At 41.3% G+C, this 24255-nt stretch overlaps 2 protein-coding genes across 3 annotated transcripts in view; both read left to right on the top strand.

The window, feature by feature from the left end:
• HERC2 (HECT and RLD domain containing E3 ubiquitin protein ligase 2) overlaps positions 1-1582 on the top strand; it is a 108729-nt gene extending 107147 nt beyond the window's left edge. The window contains exon 93 of one of the 2 annotated variants that reach the window (XM_027726342.2): positions 576-1582. In XM_027726342.2, coding sequence (XP_027582143.1) covers positions 576-848 — 273 coding nt within the window. In that variant the 3' untranslated portion in view covers positions 849-1582. The remainder of the gene's footprint in view (positions 1-575) is intronic. The other variant, XM_027726343.2, reaches the window with a different exon arrangement.
• A 13401-nt stretch (positions 1583-14983) lies between these two features.
• OCA2 (OCA2 melanosomal transmembrane protein) overlaps positions 14984-24255 on the top strand; it is a 202147-nt gene continuing 192875 nt past the window's right edge. Inside the window, exon 1 of the mRNA XM_039388832.1 lies at positions 14984-15360. The gene's annotated coding sequence lies outside the window, so the exon portion shown is untranslated. The remainder of the gene's footprint in view (positions 15361-24255) is intronic.

The raw sequence follows: 24255 nt of genomic DNA, 5'->3' as shown, positions 1-24255 counted from the left end.
AAGGTGTATGGGATGGAGAGGATGTAGGGGGGTATTTAAAAAAGCTACTACTGGAGAAGTAGTAGCGTGGCATAACAAGAGAACAGGCTGATTTCATTAAACTGTTTTGCAACATTACATTGTAGATTTGACAGTGCAACAGAGACTGTTAATGTATATAAATATTCTCTCTTGACTTGAAAAATTCATTTAATTGCCCAACCACTTATTTCTCTGGATTTTGATAGTTTTCCACTGTCATTCAACTGTTTTTGCTGGCCTGTATTTAGCAGTTCATTCAACTTAGTTAGTAATTTCAGCTAAATTAAACCCCCGTGATCTTCAAATCATGTTTTGATATTTGCTGAAGTAATACACCACACGTTCATAATCAAAGCAACTCATACATGTCTGTTTTTATTTATTTACTTAGAGTAGGGAAAATGGATTTTGCCTTTTAATTTTCTTTTAAGAAACATCAGCATCAGAATCAAAAATATAATATCCTGTTTAAAAACAAATCCCAATTATTATTTTGATACTAATTTGTGGTTTGGACAGTGAATTAAAAATATTATACTTTTTTTTTTCAACAGGTATTGGATAAATACAATCCTCCAGACCACTTCCTTCCTGAGTCGTACACATGCTTCTTTCTCCTGAAGCTGCCCAGGTATTCCTGTAAGCAAGTACTAGAGGAAAAACTGAAGTATGCCATTCACTTCTGCAAGTCTATAGACACTGATGATTATGCCCGGATAGCACTGACAGGAGAGCCAGCAGCTGATGACAGTAGTGATGATTCTGATAATGAAGATGCAGACTCTTTTGCTTCAGATTCTACACAGGACTACCTAACAGGACATTGAAAAGTAACATAAGAAATAGTTGTCACAAGCACTGAGGCAAAATGCCAAAATGACAATGAAGCCAAGGACAGTTTAGGTTTCAGAATATAGACTATATAGTCAGAGGGATGGTAATCTTCTGAACATGGGGAAAGTGTGTTTGCTACTCACAGTAGGAGTTAAGGGTTACAGCTTAAACCATCAGCTTAAAATAAATGGCACAGTATATGGGCATTTAACATTTATTTTAAGAGCTGAAAGTGGCCCCCCATAATGCTGCACTGCATTTAGAACCTTTGCGTTTACTGAAGTGTTGTAAATGTTTATATAAATATGGTAGTGCAGCATCCAAAAGGCAGTGAAACCTTTAAATTGTGGGTGCAATAGGTTTTTTTTCATATTAAGTGTTGTGTTCTGTGCATCTTCTTGATTGTATATTGGAAATACTGTGCAACAACTGAATAGTATTATAAATATTTCATTTAACTTTACTAGAAGTTTGTTAAAAGTTTTTGAACATTGAATAAACATTATTCCTTGAAATTCTTCTATAGATAATTAAAAATGGCCAATAGTTTCACCTCCACCCCTGGTTTGTATATTTTAGCTTATGTGTTATTTATCTCAAATTTGATACTTTCTGTGAACAGCATCATAATTCTTATCATGGAAAGTGTACTGTATATAATTGGTGCCATGTAAATGCAGAAGTTATAATTTCCTTCCAAATAAAAGTTCTGCCACATTGAAAAACAGTATGTGTTTTTCCATGGTAATGCAGCTGCTACAAGGGACAAACATTGAAACGGTTCTACTAAGAAACGTTTCTGTAATTTACAGCTGCTGAGCAAACGTTGTTGGTGCTGCTCCACCAATAGTAGGTGCATTGCCAGAGACAGAATGTCAGCTACAGTAAACTTGAGGAAGTCTATGCGATGTGTTAATGGTAGCAAAACACCGTGTTTTTGCAGTTGTTCCTAAGGCAACTGTTGTCAGTAAATGGTGAATTTCTTCTTGGACACCTGGAAAAAAATTTTGAGGAAGTTTAAGGGGCAGGTGTCATCAGGTACCTGAATGTGAGTAGAAGACTATGATGATGCTTGTACAAAATACTGTCGTGGAGATTAGGTCATCTTACAAGGCTTGATCCTGACACATTGTGCATCCAGAATGGCCTGTTTGAATAAGTGATCGAAGTCAAGCGCCTTTGGGCAGGTATTATGTGTTGACCACATGGTGTATGCGCTGGTTTTTTGGAGTAGGAGAATAAGATTTAGTTGTACCAAGGCACTAATATTTTACTTTAAAATCCAATAGTAGGTGATGTCATACCATTGCTTCACTAATTATCAGGATAGGTATATGTGAGTATTTAATATTTTACTATTCTGAGGGGATTAATTAATTTTTTGACTTCTCTTCCAAGTAGATTTAAATATTAAATGTCGGTTAACATTATTTCAAAATTCTCATGAGACAAAGTTGATATTCCAAAATAGTGGTGAAACTATCTGTTTGTTCTTAAGATGTCAGAGTTTTGAAATCTGTTAGCTTTAGACACCTCTGTTTAGTGCTGAAGATCTTTTGCTACTGTCCTGATCCTCTGTCTCGTTGGAGATTCCAGAGTCAGGCCTGTGCTCTGTCCTCCAGATTTACTCTGTCTGCTGATGAAAAATGCTGTATCTTTTTTGAGTCTTAAAGATGCAAAACTCAAAAAAACCTTAAGCAACCTCTTTTATCTTTGCTGCTGAATTGAGTTTCTCCTGGGGGTAAAGAGTGGAGAAGCTAGTACAGAAGTGCTCGTGAGGTCATCTGTTGCCCTTCGCTGTGGTAACACTGGAGCCCTGTAGGCATCTAGCTTGATCAAAGAGATTCTGTAGTCAGCTTTTCAGGAGATGCAATGAATGAGTCATGCCCAAATCTCAGTCCAAGTTCAATTGCCATTCTTAAATTTCAAATCCCATTTCAGGAGCATATGGACTACTAATAAGATGGAGAAGTTTATAACTTGCTTCTAGGAAAGCAAAAGAATGTCAGAGTTTTTCTCCCAAGAAAAGTTAAAAGGAAGTATCGTTTATATAAGGAATCCGTGAACTGCATAAAAGAAGTTTCTTAAGCTGCCTTCTTTTCTTTCCCATCCTAACAGAAGAGTCTCAAGACACCTTTTTACAGTGTGATGCTTGTCGTCTGTGGCCTGACTTACAGCATTGCATAGATCATCGTGTTGGAAGGGACTTCAAGGATCATCTGCTCCAACCTTTATTGGCAAAAACACAATCTAGACAAGATGGTTAAGCATCCTGTCCAACTGAATCTTAAAACTGTCAGTGTTGGGGAATCTGTCATTTCTCTGTGGAGATTGTTCCATGAATAATTTTCCTCTTCCGTCTAATATGAATCTCCACAGGGTTATCTTGTATCCATTACTGCTTGTCTTTTCCATGTGACTCCTTGTAAGAAGGAGTCTGTGTCTTCTTTGTAGTCACCCTTTGTATACTGGAACATGGTGATAAGGTCTCCCCTAAGCCTTCTTTTCTCAAGGCTGAACAAAGTTCTCTCAGCCTTTCCTCACATGGCAGGCCTCCCAGCCCTCTGATCATTTTTGTGGCCCTTCTCTGGATCATCTCCAGCCTGCTCACATCTTTTTGCATAGTAGGGACCAAAACAGCACAGTATTCCAGGTGTGCCCTCATAGGTGTTGAGTGGGGTAAAGACTACTTTTATCTCTGCTGTTGACGTCTGTGTTGATGCAACCCAGCATCTCGTTGGCTTTCTTTGCTGCAGCAGCACACTGTTCACTCGTATTGAGCTTGCTGTCCACCTAGACCCCCAAGTCCATTTTCATGGAGCCACTCCCCAGCTGGGTAGATCTGAACCTGCACTGCACTCCTGGGTTGTTTTCCCAGGTGCAAGACCTTATGCTTGTCCTTGTTGAACTTCATACGGTTCTTGTTAGCCCACCCTCTGGGTGCAGCCTCTCAGCCACACAGTTCCCCACCTACCACATGGACCACTTCTCTAGACCCATCACTTTTTCTGGGAAGAGGCTATGGGAAACCATACTGAAAGCTTTTGAGAGATCCAGGTAGACAATGTCCTTCACTCGACCCACATCAACCAAGAAGTTATTTTGTCATAAAAGGTGATCAGGTTTGTCAAGCACGATTTGCCCTTGGTGAATCTGTGCTGACTTTTCTCACTCATGGGCCTCATCTGATTTGTGATAGCCCCTGGGAGCATTGTTTCATAATTTCCCCAGGGACTGAAGTAAGACTGCTCATCCTGTAATTTCCTGGATCATTTTTTAAGCCCTTCTTTTAGATGGGTGACATTAGCCTTCTTGCAGTCTTCTGGATATCCCCTGATCTCCACAATTTCTCCAAGATTATGGAGAGTGAACCCACAACGTCAGCCAGCTCTCTTAAACAGCCTTGAGTGGATAATGTCAGGGCCCATCAATTTGTAGGGGTCGAACTGTAACAGTTCACGCCCAACTCTTCCTTCACTGATGGTGGTGAGTCTGTGTTTGCATCAACCTGGACTTTTGTTTCCAAGGCCAAGAGGCCCAACAGTGCTGGTAAATACTGAGATGAAGAAAGTGTTGAGAACCTCTGCCTTTTGAGCATTGCTAGTGACTAATTCACCTCTCTGGTTAAACAGCAAGCCAGTGTTTTCCTTCTGTTTCTGCTTGTTTACATACCTGAAGAACCCTTTCTTGTGGTTTTTGATATCTATGGCCAGTTTCAGTTCAAACAGAGCTTTTGTGTTTCTGACCGTACCTTTGCAAACCCTGACAATACCCTTGTAGTTCTCAGTGGGTATCCACCCACATTTCCTATAGCCTATAACCATCCATTTTAATCTTCAGGCATGTGAGTTATCCTGTCATGTTTCAGTTATTCCTATGACATAATAAATTTCTGACTGGGTGTGGAGCTCCAGTTCCTTGTGTTTGTACCCCAGGCTGCATGCAGTGGTATACATACACTTGAAGTGATTGATCCTAAGGAGTATTTGTCACTGCTCTGGTTGGCCTGGCTTATTCCCGACTTGGTTGTGATGATTTGAGTGTTGCCACTTTGGACTTTACCACCCAGGTCCTTCAGTTTAAAGCCTGCTTCACCAAGCTGCCCAGCCTGCTGCCAAAGATTCCTTTGCCTTTTCTAGACAGGTGGATCCCATCCCTCCTTAATAGGCTATAGTATTTCTGAGTAACCAGCTACTGGTCTTGAAAAAAACATTGTTTCAAGTGGTCAAAAAATAGGATTTGCTATTAATGGGCTTTTACATGCAAATTCCTAGTCTAAGAAGGAAAAGGGCTTAACCCTCATCAAGGAGTTTAGGGGACATGAACCATTTATCATGATTTTTGTTCCTTAACATGTTAGAGAAGTCTTCAGGCCAGCATGTATAGGTACTTGCCCTCCCTGCAAGCATCTTAATCAACAGACTATGTGCAAAACTAAATCGTTCAGTACTCTTCTAGAAAAAGTGGAAAGAGAGATCTCGTTGACAAAATATTTTCCCTTTTCAGTTTAAAGAAAATGTACAGATGTAGAGTTTCCTATAGATGTTGCCTTTCAAGGTTAATCTCCTGATGAACCTTATCCTTTAAAATTTTGGTGTGAACTAAAACATGTCACTGTAGTTTCTTTTGCCTAACTGGGGTTGAAAGGTGTGAAATTGGTGGGAAAAAATATTCTATCGTGGTGTCATGTCCCTATCTTAAGTGAAAATTGCAGTAAAGCAACAGAACTGTGAATGTGACACACAAACTATTTATGAATTGATGCTCCTGATACTTGGAAAAATTTGTACTGATTTATGTGTCTGTCTCAAATTTGAATGCAGATGGTTATATCTGTCAGGTTCTTCAGCTTTGAATTTAGTCATCTGATGGCCAGTGAGTATGATTGTGCAAAGATTCTCAGAAACACAGAGTAGAATTGTCTCAGTTGTTTCCTGACTGTGGTCATCCTTGATCAGCTCTCTCCAGTGAGTTTGCATGTGGTGGACTAGCAGCATGACCTGTAAAAGGTTTCAGCAGAAGCATTTTGAGAAGTCTCTTTGGAGGACATGGATATAATATAAAGGAGGACATGATATAATGTCAAATGGAGGACATGATATAAAATACTCTGGGATTCTCTTTTGTAAATGGTCAGTGTTAAGTGAAAAGAAACTGAATGGGCACTTGCATCTTCTTAGTACTGATGATAAACCTTAATAGGGATGGGGTACAGCACTTCTAGAAAATAAAGTCCAAGATAGGAGTATAAACTTTCTTGTTTCCTCGTGACAACTTTATCAGTGTGGGAGGGCAAAATGTGCCAATGTTTTTTGGTCTCAGTGGTAGGCTGAGCTTTGTTATCCTGTTTGGCAGCAACTCATAGGGAAAAAAAAAAGTGTAAAATCAAAATTTTACAGGTAAAGCTTCAGGAAAAGCATTAAGGTCCCTCCTAAACTGGAAAGATTTTTTTGAGCAAGACTCCCACACATGTTGTTTCTGGTTCTGCTGCTTCTAATGTTTTTCATTGATTTCATCACATTGACCTCGAAACACTGTGGAGAAGAGGGTCCATGTCCAAAATGAAGTTGATAGGAAAAGGCCTGTCTGACCTGAGCAATACAGAAGGTTATGAAGTGCTGTGCACAGCAGGAGAAAGAAATCAAATGCATGAAATACCTGTGTTGGGAAGCCAAGTGAGATTTAGGCTGGCTTGAGTGAGTTGCTCTTCCTCCATGCTTCTGCAGAGGACAAGGAATTCCTGGGGGAAAACTGGCTGGACAAAACCATGAAGGAAATGAACTGTGGAGTGCAAATGAGGCACATTCTTTTCTGTGCTCCTTGAGGCTGCTGCTTCCTTGCAGAGACACCGACCAGGCTCCAATCTGTTGTACTTGTGGTACGAGTAACCCATGTGGAATACTGCCCAGCAACCTTTAGAATTTTTCATTTTGGAACAAAGGAAGACATTTTAATTGCACCTGTGGACAATGAGTGGTCGATAGGAGTAGGGGAGATGGGGGATTTAGGCTGATGGTACCCAAGGAACAGTCATGTTGCCTCTGTCCCTGCAATAAAGTGACAATTTAATAGCACAAACCTGTTGTATGACGGAGCAAACTACCATCCCTAGAGGATTACACCGTACAGTGGCTGGTATGGTCTAGAAGCCAGATACCTGGGAGGATGTTGGTCTCCCTGGGTGCATGTGACCTTGACAGAGTGACAGGAATGTGGTGGCATATTTTGTCTCTTACAGTATTGTTAAGGGATGGTTAAGAGTGTGGGCATCTCTTCCTGCCATCCTGGCCCAGCACCCTCCTGCCTGAAATCTGTCCAAGGGACCCTGGGGCAGTGACGTGGCTGCCTGTTTCCCCTTTGCAGGTTCAACCAGTGGTGAAGCTGTGCATGTGTCCCAGAGGCACACACATGTGGGCATAGACACTCACAGGACACTGACACAGCCAGTCCCATCCAGGAGTTAAAAACCCCACCTGTTCTGGCAGCTGATGCCAGGACCCCACTTGTGCCAGCAGCCAACACCACTTGTCACACACACACACACACAGATCTCACTGGTAGCTGGCATTCAGTCCTTGTGGCACATGGGCATGTGGGATAGCAGTGTTGCCATGCAGAGAGATAGGTAATAAAAGATTACATAAGAAGATGTAAGAAGACAGGACAAACTGCAGTGAAATTAGTTTTGACTTCAGTCCTGGGTTTGCTTCCCTGTCTGGATTCCACAAATGAAACTGCCTGCATGCTCCAGGATGTCAGTACCATATTGATATTTGTTTCCAGGATGGTCTTGCATGGTCCCAGGCAGTTTGCAGTACGAATAAAATACCCGTGTATAGGCATGACCAGAGAGGAGAAGCCTGTGGGAGATTTTCAAGCTTGCTCTGTGGTTAAGGCACAGGACCAGGAGTCAAGAGATCAAAGTTTCTGTATTTCAACACATAGACTGCATTGATGATCTAGGACTGCTAGAAACAGTTCTTTGATGCAACCAAGGCTTCATTCTTGCGCTCTGTATCACCTTCTCATCCCTTATAGAGTGGTAACAATTGCTGCTAAATTGGGGGAGATGGTAAAACAACTCTCTGTGGTACCTCTGGGAGATTTGGGTTACTAATGGTGTCAAAACAACCCTGAGGCAGTAGCATTTGCAGGAGTAGTCAGTGCCCCTTCTACCTAGCCTAGATCTACTTTTCCTGGTGCTTTTGGGAAAGAGGTGAATTGAACATACTGAGCACTCATTTACTGACGTGGCTAGTTTGGGGTCATTTATTGAGTTTTCATTTACTTGTCTGTTGCCTGATGAAGACAGCAGTTCCTAATAATAATATCATAATGATGGTACTGCTGTGTTGGGAGGGATTGCAAAGTATCAGCTCTGCTTTAACCATTAACTAGCCTGAAAAGCCACCCTGGGGATGACTGTCTGCTCTGAGAAGGAACTATACTATGTAGGGGTGGGATTTTGGCATGACAGAAATCTTTCAACTGGTGAGTTATGAATTGTCATGAAGTGAAATAATGCTTTCCTACCCCTGAGATGGACTTAGCATTGTCAGCGTTGAGCAGTCCTCAGCACCTTGTGTGACCAGATTCACCCTTCAGAGATAAATGTTTGCATGTAACTCAGAAATGCAAGGTTGGCCATGGTCCCTGGAGATCGTCCCTGGTGATGGTGCAGAGTTGTTTTCCTTTTGGTATGGCCTTTAGTCTAATGGAGTTACATCAGTGGAGAGTAAAAGGGCAGAAACAAAAACTGTAAAGTGAGATAAAAGTGAGTGTCTTGTGAAATACACCTCTTCTCTGTTCAAGTCCAATGTGGAGAAAAGGATTTATGATGAGATGTTCTTATAGGTGAGCTTATGGGAGCCAGCTCTGCTTTAAAGAGTCTGGAAAGAAAATTCTTTTTACCAGTTTGGCAAATGCTGAGTTAAACGCTGTAGAGGTGGAGATGTTTCTGCTCAACCAAACCAACAAACGGAGTCTGTGAAATGGAACTGAGACATGTTAGGTAATGTGTAATATAATTTTCCTAGCAGAACCATATATCAAGTAAGTGTGTATCATTAATTATAATTCCATATTGCCATTAATTATACACATATATGAGAAAAAATGGGAGAGAAATATTTAACTTTGATGGGAAGAAAAAACCTTGTGAACCACTATTAAACTTTACTGGAAAATCATAGTAGTCAAATACCTTCTTTTATGAAAAATTCAGAAAACTTCCCAGTTTGAGTAAATTAGTTTCATCTCCACTAGAGATGTCATTCTCTGCTCTGCCTTGTACACAGAAATAATGACTCCATAACCCCATTTAAGACTGAGGTTTGTATCTGTGTGGGCACCAGCGTAACTGTCCTGGAGTAATTCTTTTTCTGGTACCACTCCAGACCACACCAGTGCAGGGTGGGAAAGTGTAGAGGGGGCATATGTGGTTACTCTGGAACACATGTGGAGGCTGACATAGGTGCAGAGAGATGTGGAATTTGGTGCCATTCGGTATTTGTTTCTGTATGTAAATGGGAAATCCACACAGATAAAGGTTTACTTTTGTAATTGCCTCAGCTGAGTTATGATTAACCCTAAGGACATGGGATGACTTCTAAACATGAAACTCCTTTTGTGAAATAAGTACTGTCTCATGCTTCTTTTGACGTCGGTGCTCCTGCATAAAAGGGCATTTGCTCTTGTATTTGCATCTTCTTATACAGAGAGTAACGTGATGGCCCTGGTAGACCTCTCAGTATCACCTAGACACTGCTGTCCTTGTGCCCCTGAAGCAAGGTATAGATGTCCAGTGGCTCCCTGGCCCGTGCAGATGGGCAGCATTTGGCATGTGAAGCAACGGCAACTGCCGGGGGCTATGGCCAGGAGTGGGAGCAGTGTCGGGCGGGCAGTGAATGCCACCCTTCAGGGCCCAGAGCTAAAAGGGTACTGTTGTTATCTGCATCCCTCCCTGGCCACATCCCATGACCTATTGCGTGGATCCAGACAGCAGGGCTGGGATGTGCATCTGTCTCCTTGACAGCGGTGCACTGTGAGCAAGGAACAAAAGTTCATGGATGCTCTACTCTTCCTGTGGGCTGTCCCACTGCTGGTGAGACACACTAGGTGCTGGGCTGACTAGTGTGATGACAACTGTAGCGTGATATGAAACACTCAGAGACCTCCAATAGTAGCCATATAGAGTGTGGGGTAGGTTTGTTTAATAGCACTGGGGACTGAATGAACCACTAGTTCTGTCTTAGCCTCAAACTGAAAGAAAAAATCATGGGTTTGCCTGCCAGAATTTTCCTTTCTTTTTCCTTGCTGCAGCCCTGCTTGGAGGGGTTGCTTGTTACTATGTGCTTTGAAAACTGAATCTTTAATGAAAGTTTGCTGGTTCATAGAATCATAGAATGTTTTGGGTTGGAAGGGACTTTAGATATCATCTAGTTCCAGTCCTCCTGCCATGGGCAAGGACACCTTGCTCAAAGCCCCATACAACCTGGACTTGTTAATCAAGTTTGGTTTGTTCAGCTCTGGCATACACTGGCACAGGCTTCTCAGATGGTCAGTTCAAGATGGCAAATCAACATCGAACAGCTAGCTTGCCACTGAATGGCCATTGGTGCTGGATAATGGTACTGTTCCTGTTCACCAACTGCAGAGGAAGTCTGCCAGTTGTCACCCTTACTGCAGCTAGATGATTTGTAGATATAAGCTATAGACCAGATTTCCCCATCCCCTGACAAAAATTATGCTGGTTCATGTTGGTGTTCAGCAAATGGATGGTTTAACCTCTGTGTTTTCACTGGCTCTGCTCACTCCTGCTTCTCTAACCATCCATGCGGACAGGCCCTCACAGGGGTAGGACACAAGAGGAGGAGCCAGGAACAAACAAATAGAAAACAGGTAATTGAAGGAGAAAGGAACAGAAGAGACAGATAAAGAAGGAGCCCAGCCACAGCTGGACTCAGGCTCGTCTGAGCCTGGTGTGCATTTGCCCAGTGCTGCTCTGGAAAACATGGAGAAAAAGAAGAATGGCCTCAGGGTGGCGTGTGCGGACGCCTGCCTTAAGGGGAACAAATTGTTCCTGCTTAGAAAGACCCCTTGCAAAGGCATCTCCCTCTTCCCATACATTGTGCACAAGAGGTAGACCTCTCCCTCTAGAAGAATGCTCAACTATGTCACCTAAGGCTTCATCCCCACTAAATATAGGTGTCTAAGCTGAAGGTCTCCACCTGTGAACACAGAGCCTGTTCTCTCCATTTTGGGATGTGGAGGCCTATTTACTATTACTATCCCTATTTGGGATGAGACAGTGGGTGGAGGAGTCGCCCCTTCCACCAGTGGAGGGCACTGCTAGTGGGCTTCCCTGCCAGCCCCTCTGTCCCCAGCCCCCGGGGCTGGGCAGGCAGTGCTTGCCTGCCTGGAAAGCCCATCAGGAATGCAAAAGCCCCTTTCTGTTGGACTGAGCTATGTAGGTTTCACACAACAGCCAGGCTGCTGACAGGCACGTTACTGCGGACTGAGAAATGAGTCTTTCCTCCACCTCCACAGCAGGGACTTGTTTACATGGGCTATAATCTTATCTATTTACCTATCTACTTATTTGTTTATCTTAACTTCAAACCCATAGTGTCTCCATAAAAACCTTGACAGGAGGTGTTGGAATCCCCATTTTTGGTCTGAAAACACAGACAACCGGAACCAAGCCCAGTTTGCTACCCAGCTCTGGTGAGTCTTGTGGAAACCAAGAAGTTTAAAAACTCTGTATTACAAAAATAATAAGCTCAAATCCAAACCTCAGTTAGCTCCTATTTCTCTGTACAGGCTTATAGACATGAAGTCCTAAATCAAACTGAGCAACATCACAGCTTTCTCTTTGCAGTTTTTTCTAGATGTGATTTCATAAATAACTAGTATTGTTTGCATATCTTTTTGTTGCCATTACAGATTCTTCTGCGAGTGCAAGGCACGATCTTCCACATGGTACATCAGCAGCATGTTCAATGCATTATTATCAGAGACTCGAAGCATATGCTAAATACCACTTTCTCTAGTGCAAATATATAATGCTTCTTTGCTTTTTTCCTTAAATTTACTAATAGAATTAGGGAAGAAAAATATTTTTACTGCTAGTATGAGCACATTCAACAACATTGTGTCTCCAGCTTTCACGATTCCATCGTATTCCTGAAATGAATGAAAATGTGACAAATGTTTGGTACCAGTGTGGCAAAGGCCACAGAATTCCACATGCCAATAGCCTGCCACTAATTTGGAGTGTTTCTGCCAACTCCATTGTCCATGTGTGTACTGGAGTATGGTCTTCAATGTCAGGTTCACTCCTGAGAGTCTGAGCCTTCTCCAGCCAGATCCTTTCATCAGGATCTTTTCTGTTGGCACCTCTCTTTCTGCTTTCCAATGTTAATTTGTAAGCCTGTTGGTCCCAGCTCTCCACTGACTGTATTTTCCCCTCTGCCTCTGCCCCTCACCCATCCTTTGATTGCCTTGGTAGGCACAGACTTTTTAAACAACTGACTGGACTTACTGTATTGATTCAGCCACTATACTCCAGCCTCTGCACTGATACCTGCTTGTCTGTAACCCGTAAAGTTATTCTCTTACTTTGTGTTTCTGCCACAGTTTTTGTAAAGACCTGGTTGCTGGTTCTGCAGCTCCAGGAGACAAGTCCTGCCTAGTTTTGCACACTTTTGGTGAAGTTCCTATTGCTCTTACTTCATGGATCTGGGAGAATAATAATAAATTCTAGATGCACTTTTCCTCCCATTTCTCATCTTGCTCAGACCTCAGCCTCAGTTTCTCAGTATATAACTCAGGGTACTGAAGTGCATCCGGTGTCTTCTCCTTCCTAAGCAAGGAGTCTTTCAGCTGCTCAGCTGCTCTTTGCACAGGATCTGCAGCTAGCCTACTTTGGAAACCCCTTTCTATCAAAAGGTGCTCATCTCTTTCCCTTTTTTTTTTGTCCCATGCATCCTAAGTTCAGCTTTATCTGTACTGCCTAAGGATACTTTAGGTTCTATTTTTGATGCTGGACAACCTTCTTCTGCTGCTGCAGACTGGTGAGAATCACTTCATTTAATTTCTTCAGTACACTCATCTGGATAGACTTGAGTCTTCCAGGGTTTTTAGAACCTGGGAGGGAAATGCTGTAGCTTCTTCCAGCTTGGTAATGTATGCAGCTGCAGTAAGCCTGGAAGAGCACAGCAAGTCCATGGCATCAGCAAGAGTTTGTAGCTTCTGTGTGCCCAATGGCCTCCAATGTGTTGCAAATTTATATGTCGATTTTAGGTTGGTTCTATGATTGCCAGGAAATGCCCTCACTTCTATGGCAAGTTAAAGGTTTATAGGAAACAGATGCAAATGCATGACTCTAATTTTCTCCAATTAATTTCCTTTAACTAATTCTCTGGATTTCTGCCTGGCCTTCCACTGTTAATATGACTATCTCAGTGATGTAGCTCAAGTCTTCATGGAAATGTAGGTTAAATGAGGTAATGGGTGTTTGGTGAACCCCTACAGTAAACAGAATAGTCTACATCCCCTTGATGTGTGTCCCCTGCAAATACTGCAATTTCTATACAGATCAGTGATGTCTTACTTGCTCTTTATTCTGTTTACTCTCTTCTACATTTTACATCATCTGTAAGGAGGGAAACTTCATCTTTTTCTGAGCTTTTACAGCATCTCCAGCTTTGGGGTCCTCAGCCATGGCTGAAGCATCTAAGCAGTAGACACACAAATGTATTATAAAGCTGAAGGTGAATAATTTATCTTAATAAAGGGATTGCATTTTTTTTCTTATCAGAATAATCTTTGAAATAAGAACTGGTTTTACTCGTGTGCATAAAATTGGATGAAAGAACAACTGTAGGTTTGTAATCTACCTGTAAATATTTTCATGGAATTTATATTTTCTGTGATTAAAAAGATCTGTCTCATGCTGACAGATCTATTGCCACACTGCAGCACTCGGGGAGTATACTGTGATACTGGAGATACATACAAAGGTATTTGCCTTCACAAAACATGAACAGGCACTTCTTGAGTTATGGGGGAGTAAATAACTTCCTGTATCTTAAGCTATTGTCACCTTGGTGTTTGTAGACAATCAGATTAAACTGGAACCTGTTTTACAATAAAAGAACATCTATTACGTGTGCTCTACAGCCTATGGAGAAAAAAACAAAACAAAACAAGCTTTGAAAAACACACTTTTGTACAATTAAGTACCTCCAGCAATAGCACAAATGGTACAATTTAATAGAAATTGCACAATGGTCCACCTTATTCCATTTCATCACCAGACTCCTCTAGTAAGCACCTCTCCCTAACAATAAGGGAGACAAACCATAGATGTACATCCACGATGCACATCAGATGAGAACATTGGATATAAGTATTCATGGCATCATGGATAATCCTGAGGAAGCTGGAACTGTTGATCTCTGATTTGAATCTTAGAAGGTCAAAAATGGTTACTCATCTTTCAAGAACAATTTCTTCTTTAGGAAGGTTCAGCTAGCAGAAACCATCATTGCTATTTAATAACATGCATTTCTTCAAGGCAAAATGTCAATAGCGCCGTTCTCTTTGTGAGGAATGATTGTTGTATAATTTTTCCATTGTGTTACTCTGCTTGTAGCTCTGAAATTAATGTTGCATTTGTTTCTCTAGTGGCATATACTGTATGTAGAGTGTAGTTTATATTATCTTTTATAAATTTTTTTTGTCTGATACAGACAAGAAGAGTTTGGCTGATGTGGTGCTTAATTATCATCACATTGAGTACTGCAGTGGAATTTGTAAATCTTTGAAATTCCAGGATAAAGAAGAGAATGAGTGTTTGTCAGGATAATATTGTTAGTAATTTCTGATGGCAGAAAAAGTGAATTTCCCACCTCCCAACCCCCAAAAATGTCACCAGATTTTCGTAGTGAGAAGTGTTCTTTTATAACTTCTTATAACAGAACTTATCTGCTCTTTTATAACTTCTATGGCAGTTTAACAATGGTACTTCTACTCTGTTCTCCTCCTGCCTCCTGCTGAACTGCCTGAAGTGCCTGCTCAGTGAAGCTAATCGTGATCTGTGTACTCTTTCTCTCTTTGACACTTTTTACAACCATCTCAGGCTTCAGAAGAGCTGTGTTTGGGCAGAAAGTAATGGGTGTTGGGAGTAAGTAGAGTTCCTCACTGAAATCACATGATGGCAAATCTGGGAATTCCTGCTTCATTTATGAGTGTGCACAGAATGCAATGTCACTCTCTCCCCATCCAGAGATGCTTACTACAAAGAACTGAACTGAATTCCACAGCGACAAAGTCATTTACCCAAATAAACTCTCTCATCAGAAAGCACCAGGATCTTGCGGCTCCCTCAGTTGAAGCAGGTCTTTTATTTTTAACATCTGTGCACCTCCTTGTTTTGTTTCCATTTTGTAGGTTTTTATTTTCAAACAAAAGAACCGTTTCAAGAATTCTTCAAAAGAGCAGGTAAAATGCAATTTTTCTACAAGAAATGTTTTTCTTCAATAGTTTAATGCACTTCTGTTATTTTGTGAGGATATATTTTAATATGTGCAATAAAATATTACATATTAAAAGTTGGTAAAACTTTGCAATTAGTGCAGGGTCTCTGGACAGCGTTTATGTGTCCCTGAGTGTTCAGCATTTTAAAATATCAGTGAGACACATGGAATATATATTATAATAATCTTTTTTTTTAGTTATGTTCCCTTTTACCTTTACATTGTCTCAAAAATTAACCTTTCCTAGAGTATTTAATATTTTAGAGATTGTTTTACCTTATTTTAGATTGTAGATTCTTTAGGGACTCAAACTTATTGCAATTGTTAATGTTTTTTTTTTTTTTTTTTTGCACCTCATATTCAATTTATGTGTAAGGGAAGTAGTTCAGTCTTTTTGGACTAGATGTTCTGTAAAACATGAAGCTGCATGTTTAAAAAGTATGTTTATATCTGCGTTCAGAGATAACACATTGATGTTTTGGAGTGAATACATCTCTCAAGTAAAATGATTTAATAAAAAATGAATGACTTTTCTGAAGCATTCCTTTTCATGGATTTTACTCATGTTGGCTCTATTTGTAACAAGCTGTTGTGATTTTTTCAGTCACTTTGCTGTAGTAGTCTGCCAGCAAGAGAGCAGTCTGCAGACCAACAATGGGCTGGTCTGTTCTGCTCAGCCCTGTTTTTGCTAAATGAGGAAGAGGGTAAACCTGCCCCACTGCCCAAGAGCCTGAGGTTTTATAAGTTAGCTACAAATGTTTGGTTTTCAATGAAACTTAGAACAGGAGGCCAGCGGATTAGTCCTTTAAATGTAGTTACATAATTTTTTAATGGGGAATATTTATATGTATATATTTTTTTAGAATAAAATCTATTACTTATATGAATTAGGTGTTGAAGAGCTGTGACTTTCAAGAGTTGTGCTTCAGCTAACATATAATCTTTTTATTTTTCTTAATACAATCATAGATGAAAAACAGACAATTTCTACCTGAACTCTCACAGGAAGTGTTGGTCTTCTCACATGCTGCCATCAGAATTCTTAATAGTTAAGAGGGCAACTCCTGAATTGCTGCTGAAAGCTTAGCTTTGAATGCAGAATTTGATCTATTGGTAGAAGGCGAATTTGGACCTCATCAGTTCTCTCTTGAGGCATCCGTATGCTTTCTTCTAAGTTAAGCAGACCACCGTGAGTTAGTCTTAAACATCACTGGAAAAAAAGAAGAGAAACTGTGGATGACAGAATTGCTGAAATTTAGATCCTAGTGAGTCCAATCCAGAAGAATTGCCTGTATTACAGGTTTTTCCTACAGCTAAATCTAGAGGAAGAAATGATTTCTCACTGCAAAACTTTCAGATGCTGTTTACGTAGAAACAGGAAAAATTCAGGCTTGTGGCATAATGTCAAGGGACAAAAAGGGTAGAGGAGAGTATTAGTCTAAGGGATTTGCCTATTATTTTGCCTTCAGAAGGTGTGTTAAATAAAACTATAGCCTACTAGAGCTGAGAAATTTAAACTTTTGCCCTCTTTTTCACTGGTAGAGAAATAAAGTACAAAAGAGATAAAATGTATCACAGAAGAGCCTATTAGTCTGAGACAATGCAACAACTATTCCTATAATGTTTCCCAGTAACAATAGCTGTAAAAATACTGAGAAAAAACTCCACAGACTAATATAGTTTGTTTCTTTTTTTTTTTCCTTCATTTTGTGACTGGTTGCTTTTGCCAGATCACATTTTACCCTGAGGATTAACTTTGAACTGCCAATTAAAAGTTATTACTAAATCCTGTTACAGCAGAAAGCCTTAGGGTTCATACAGTTAAGATTTAGCCATTGCTCTTTCACAGTATAGATTAAACTGCTGGGATTTTGGTAATTTGCTTTTGTAATTTTGTACATTTTGTTAAATAGCCACATAGCCAGTATATTTTTTAAGGGAAACAATTGGAACCATATTAATTTCAGCTTATTTCATTCCATTAAAAATAAAGGGGAAAAAATTGAGCAAATATAACCACAGTGTTAACAGTGCAATAAAGTTTGCCTATTGATACAGTGATGACCCGGTTTCTTCTTCAAGAGCTTTAGAGAACCCTGTCAGCCTGTCCTACTTAGAAAAGAAAATTGCTGAAATCTCTGTAGCAAAGGTTAGATGACCTTTCCTACAGTTTTTGGGCAAAGGAGACAGAATACTACAATAATCCTACTGTTTCCAACAGGCACACTGCGTGTCACTGCTCTGAGCAGGGACAAATGAAGCATTATCTCAGAAACCTCAGAAAGCTGTGTGGTAATGATTGGCAGATGTTTGCTTTTTTTAATGTGGTCACTGTAGTATCATCAGTTGCTTTAAAATCTGTGTGTCCAGCTAGAAACAGATCAAATAGGAAAAAGAAATGAATCCACTGACATTTTAATTTGCCTGGAAGAATTAAAAAACATTCTGTGTCCATTAGAAAAGCTGCATAGTGCTGCCAAAAGCATCCATTCACTCCAAGGTACACTGAACATAAAAATTCAACCATAAATCAACATTTCGGTTTTCATACTCCTCTGATTTCCATGCCTTAGCCCTGATCCTGTGATCTTGTTGAAAAGACTGAATTTCTTGATCTCTGCAGGAATATGACTGCACTCAGCATTCTCCTGTCAAAAAGAGCAGAAAAAGGGGTGTCTTTAGATGAGAAAAGATAAAAAAGCCCAAAATAAAATAAAAATTGTGTTCCTGTTCAGCAAATGAAGGGATGAACCTGATTCTATGCAGGGTACAATATCTTCTGGCTGAGTAATGACTTTTTATTGCATGCATTTCCTTGTTTTGAAGTCATCTTCATGACACCAATCAGAAGGAGTCTTAGACTTCAGAAATCCTTCTACAACATTCAACGTGTTTAGGTACCAAGTCTGTAGTATTTCAGGAGCCTATAAAAAAGAGTAAAACAAGTACAGAGGATAGGACTTTGCTAATTGATAGTGGGGATTTGTGGGGCTTTGGACTTCTCAGAGAAGATGGTTTTTAAAATGGACCATCAGTAAGTGCAAAAGGTACCCAATCCAGGGGCTATTGAAGTGTCATAAAAGCCTCTCATTAGTTACATGGCACAGGATAAAGGAGGGCTTGAGAGCATCTGTCCTCTACAGGTTTTTTTAGTCTGCTTGCCATTTCCTAGCCATCTCCACACAGAACCCCTTCCCTCCTCCACACCCCAGGCTCCATTCCTCAACAGCAGATATCCTTCTTTCATGGTCATATGTCACTTCAGAGGCTTGCAGGGTCAGTCAGCTCAACGCTGTAGAGGTCTCGTTTGATGCTCATTGCCTTTTACTGATTTGCATAAACTCATGACTTTTTTTTACTCTCTTGGGAGGGCTAATTATTGTTGCATTTATTTGATATATGACACTTCCAGCACACCCTGTGGATGCTGTGCTTGAATTTGTCTCTAACCATTTCTCTTCTCTGACATCAACTGCTTGTAGCAGAGAACTTCACCTTTTTTACCCATATCATTACAATTATTGGTTTAATGTAACATAGAAAATCAATCTACTGCATTTCTGTGTTAATTAATAAAGCATCTTGGCATAAGTCTTATAACTTGTAATTTCTAAATTGACAACAGCATTGATTAGACTGGGCTATGGTCTCTTCTTGCTTCACACAAAGGGACAGCAGGGGTTTTTTTCATGTTTCATTGTTTTTGGGTGTTTTTTTTTTTTTTTTTTTTTTTTTTTTGCACTAGTTCCCAGCTATTGAATTCAGCTCAGCTCCAATGAAACTGCTTTCTGCTATTATTGCTGTGGTCTTGCAGCTTGTAGGTCAGCCACCAGAGATTTGGATTTGGGGAATGACGTAGAGCATCATTCATCTACTGCCATAGCTGTGCTGCAGTTCTCAGCAGCCTCATGGAAGTGGCTTACATGGAGCTCTTCTCCAGCAGGATTAGAAGTGGTGCCATTGTTTTCCCCTGACTGATATAATGACCCCTGAGAAATGTTTAGTCAACTATAAAGGAGAGAGACTTGCTCATGCTGGGGTGCTCCCAGGTTGCCCCAAATCCAGAGGCTTGCTCTGGTCTCAGACATTGTATCAGTCTGTATAGTATTTTCTTTTCCATTGTTTATGGGATAATTTGTTAAAAATCTCATTTTTTTTGCCTGTCATTAGACTGGGAGACTTGAAGCACACGTTTTCATCTCAGTCCAGTGGCAGGAAGCCAGTACAGTTACATGACTTCTTTTGGATTTGTGGATTTGTGATTAGCATGAATTTGTTAATTACTGTGCAGGGAAGCAGCTGTCCCATATGGTGTGAGGCACAGCTGGGATGTATTTTGTGTTCTGCAAGGAGCAGCAGCAGGATGAGGGCAGTGAGTGCAGGAGAGTGTAGTTCCAGTTGCATGATGTGGGAGCTGCTTCAGTGGGGGTGCTGGGAATTTTACTGGTTTGAAACAAAATCAAAGCAGAAATCAAAGTCTGACATGTGATGCCAGATCCTGTTTCTTAAAGTGTCATAAAGGGATTTTATGGATGATTTTTCCTCTAAAAGAGGTCCTCTTTCAGGGAAGTAGTGGAATGCAGCATTTTGTAATTGCTTGTTCTAGAAATACATTTTTTGCTATGGCTTTATATGTTTATAAATTCACAATTAGATTTTTGAGCAGAACAGCTGGATTGGTTAAACTGCTTTGTGAATACTATGTTTAATTCATAACACAAACATCACAAATATGTAAGATTTTTCCATTTTCTTGGAAATAGGGCAGGTACAAGGTGAAAAATGCCAAAAGATACACTAAGTAAGATGAACATACTTCAAGAAAGAAATCTTGAAGACACAGGAGCAGGCTGTCTCTATGTGCCAAAAGATGAGCTGGTGGGGAAGACAACCGGCCTGGCTGGGGAGGGAGCTTTTTAAGGAACTCAGGGAACAAAAGAGGGTATATCATCTTTAGAAATAGGGGCAGGCAACTCACAAAGTTTTAAAGGATGTTATTAGGTCATGCAGAATGAAAATTAGAAAGGTGAAAGCTCAGTTAGAACTTAATCTGGTCACTTTAGTAAAGGATAATAAAAAGTGTTTTCATAAATACATTAATTGCAAAAGAAGGGGCAGGGAAAACTTCCATTCTTTATTGGATGTGGTGGGGAATATAAATATAGTTACCAAAGATAAGGAAAAGGCAGAGGTACTTACTAACTTCTTTGCCTCAGTTTTCAATAATAAAACAGGTTGTTCCCAGGTCAACTGGCCTCCTGAGCTGGTAGACAGGGATGGGGAACCAAATAGCCCCCCTGTAATCCAAGAGGAAGCAGTTAGTGACCTGCAGAGCCACTTGAATCCTCACAAGTCTATGGGACCAGATGGGATTCATCCTAGGGTGATGAGGGAGCTGGCAGAAGAGCTCGCCAAGCTGCTCTTCATCATTTATCAACAGTCCTGGCTCACCAGGGAGGTCCCAGATGACTGGAAGTTGGCCCATCCATAAGAAGGGCTGGAAGGAGGGTCTGGGAATTTGTGGGCCTGTCAGCCTGACCTCAGTGCCTGGCAAGGTTATGGAGCAAATCATCTTTGGTGATCACATGGCACCTGCAGGATGGATGGGGGATGAGGCCCAGCCAGCACGTATTTAGGAAGGGCAGGTCCTGTCTGACCAACCTGATCTCGTTTTATGACCGGGTGACCCACCTGGTGGATGAGGGGAAGGCTGTGGATGTAGTCTACCTGACTTCAGCAAAGCCTTTGACACTGTCTCTCATGGCACACCTGGAAAAGCTGGCAGCCCACGGCTTGGACAGGGGCACTCTGTGCTGGGTAAGAACTGGCTGGAGGGCCGGGCCCAGAGAGTGGTGGTGAACGGTGCTGCATCCAGTCGGCAGCCGGTCACCAGTGGTGTCCCCCAGGGATCAGTGTTGGGCATTGAGGATCTGGATGAGGGGATTGAGTCCACCATTAGCAAATTTGCAGATGACACCAAATTGGGCTGGAGTGTCAATCTGCTGGAGGGTAGGAAGGCTCTGCAGAGGGACCTGGACAGGCTGGATAGATGAGCTGAGACAAACGGCATGAGGTTCAACAAGAAAAAGTGCCGGGTCCTGCACTTTGGCCACAACAACCCCCTGCAGCACTACAGGCTGGGGACAGAGTGGCTGGACAGTGGCCAGGCAGAAAGAGTCCTGGGGGTACTGATTGACAGGAAGCTGAACATGACCCAGCAGTGTGCCCAGGTGGCCAAGAAGGCCAGTGGCATCCTGGCCTGTATCAGGAACAGGGTGGCCAGCAGGACCAGGGAAGTGATTCTTCCCCTGTACTTGGTACTGATGAGGCCACACCTTGAGTACTGTGTCCGATTCTGGGCCCCTCAATTTAGGAAGGATATTGAGGTGCTGGAGTCTGTCCAAAGAAAGGCAACAAGGCTGGTGAAGGGACTGAAGCACAAGTCCTGTGGAGAGTGGCTAAGGGAGCTGGGGTTGTTTAGCCTGGAGAGGAGAAGACTTAGGGATGATCTTATCACTCTCTACAAGTACCTGAAAGAAGGTTCTAGCCAGGTGGGGGTCGGTCTCTCCTCACAGGCAACTAGCAATAGGACAAGAGGACATAGTCTTAAGCTGCACTGGGGGAGGTTTAGGTTGGAAAGAAATTCTTCACAGAAAGGGTGACTGGGTATTGGAATGGGCTGCTCAGGGAGGTGGTGGAGTCACTGTCTCTGGAGGTGTTTAAGAAAAGGCTGGGTGTAGCACTTAGTGCCATGATCTAGTTGATAAGGTGGTGTTGGGTCATTTGGACTCGATGATCTCGGAGGTCTTTTCCAGTCTAACTGATTCTGTGATTCTTTAAGTACAAATTGGAGAGATCACAGAATCAACTGTGTTGGAAAAGACCTCTGAGATCACTGAGTCCAACCTATGATGATGTAACTGTTCAGGATCTAGCACTACAGACTACTGTCAAACTATTACTGCTCTTAAACTGCAGCTTCTTCTAAGTCAGACATTAATCATAGCCTATAGGCATGAGTGTAGTTGAGGCAGTAACTTCATCTATAGAGACATCATCTAATAATTGTATGATTTTGAAGGAGCCATTTTAGTGTTTGCACGCCTGTGTCTAGTGGTTTATCTTTACAAACTGTGTCTGTTAATTTTGATCTTTGTGGCTCTTTACAGGGACATTTAGTTATAGTTCCTAGTATAGTTCATGCTATAGAAGCCACCACAGATTTCACAACACTGTGGAGATCTCACGATAGATGGGTAATTTAGGAATTTGCTTTAACAAAACTAATTGGAGTTCTGAAGGCAGAAATATTTGTCCAAATGGTATCACTTATCATCAGTAATGTTCATACCATAAAGCACTTCTGAATATTTGCCATTTGTATTTAGGAATGTATGCAGGAGGGCTTGTGGTTAGGGGGATTGTTTAAAGCAAGAATAGTTTCTACCTGTTTGGTAGCTCTGGCAATATTTTTTTTTACCTTTTCAAAGACAAAATTTATCTTTATAAATCTCTGCTAATTATATTCTAATTTCCTGATTAAGTAATTAATTTTTCTTGCTCTGTCTCACCAATAGCAGGGAGAATTTTACTTGGCAGTTGTGAAGAGCCATGGGCTAATTACAGGGCGTTGAATACAGATACCACTGCAATTGGAAAAAACCCCAGAGTAAGCCATGGAATATATGTGGATAGACAGCTGTGTGCTTCAAAGCTAAAGCTTCTGGAAATTGGTAAGGGGGAGAGAGGCAGAGACACTTTGGCAGCACTTCTGTAGGAAATGAGGCAGCTGAACACACTCACTAATAGGTAAAGAAATTTTATTTTCTTTAAGGAAGAGCCTTAAATACCCTCAAACATGGCTCGAGCTTCAGTCACAGACCTGACTTTTTCAACAATAGACCCGTTACAATCTGTTGAAAGCAAGAACCCCTTAAGTATTTGGTTATTTTTTTCTTGTGCTGATGCTTTATACTTTTTTTCATAACTTCTAATACTTTTTTTTTCAAAATTGGCAGTCTTGTATGCTCTTGCTTCATTTATTTTAAAATTTCATAATGCACTGAAAGGGGCTAATTTAATATATAAACCCATGTCTCACCCTGCAGATACAATTTCTTGTTGAAATTCTTTTTCGTGGTGTGTTACACTAGGAAGCTCAGAAGCACAGGAGAGACTAAGCTCATTAATGGCTCTTCCTGCAGCAGCTCAGACAAGACTCTGGCAGAGCAGAGAACCGGAGTGAGTTTCTCTAAGTGTGTGGGAAAACAGGGAATCTGTTCATACATCCTCACTTCCTCCTGCAGTGAGTTTTGGGTTTTGTGTCCAGCTGCTCCTCAGACTGTTGGTGTCTGACCAGGAATGCCTCACTGCTCTCTGAGGAATTTTACATAATGGTCTGTCTGGTTAGTCAGCTGAGGGATGAGCGTCAGTCAGCCAAGCTGCTCTGGCCGCTGTCATGTGCCTTGGGGTCTGGCCCTCGCGTGGCATGCCTATGTGTAGTCTCAGGTGGTGGCTTGCAGATATGGGGTGGATGATAAACCTTTCAGAAGCGTCTTGATAAAATAAGGACCTACATTAGCTTTGAAAACTGACCTTGTGAATTGATAAGGAGATACCCAGTTCTGCCTAAACCCTTCAGGAAAGTGGATTAGGGGAGTGGTCCTTAGACACTGTGATGTTTCACAAAAATTTATGATTGGCATTGAGGTGAAATAAAGAATTCAGGAATAGGAGGCAGATGAAGACTTCCTGAAGGACAGTTTGGTGGTTGTGCTGAGCTTGGCCCCGAGGTACACAAACTCCATATCTGTGCCTCCCAGGAACCGTAACCTACCAGCTATTGGGAGCCCATTCCCTT

The sequence above is a fragment of the Pipra filicauda genome, unplaced genomic scaffold (assembly GCF_003945595.2).
Source record: "Pipra filicauda isolate LSUMZ 115617 unplaced genomic scaffold, ASM394559v2 scaffold68_size4259465_pilon, whole genome shotgun sequence".
Lineage (NCBI taxonomy): Eukaryota > Metazoa > Chordata > Aves > Passeriformes > Pipridae > Pipra > Pipra filicauda.
This window is presented reverse-complemented; position numbering and strand designations above follow the sequence as displayed.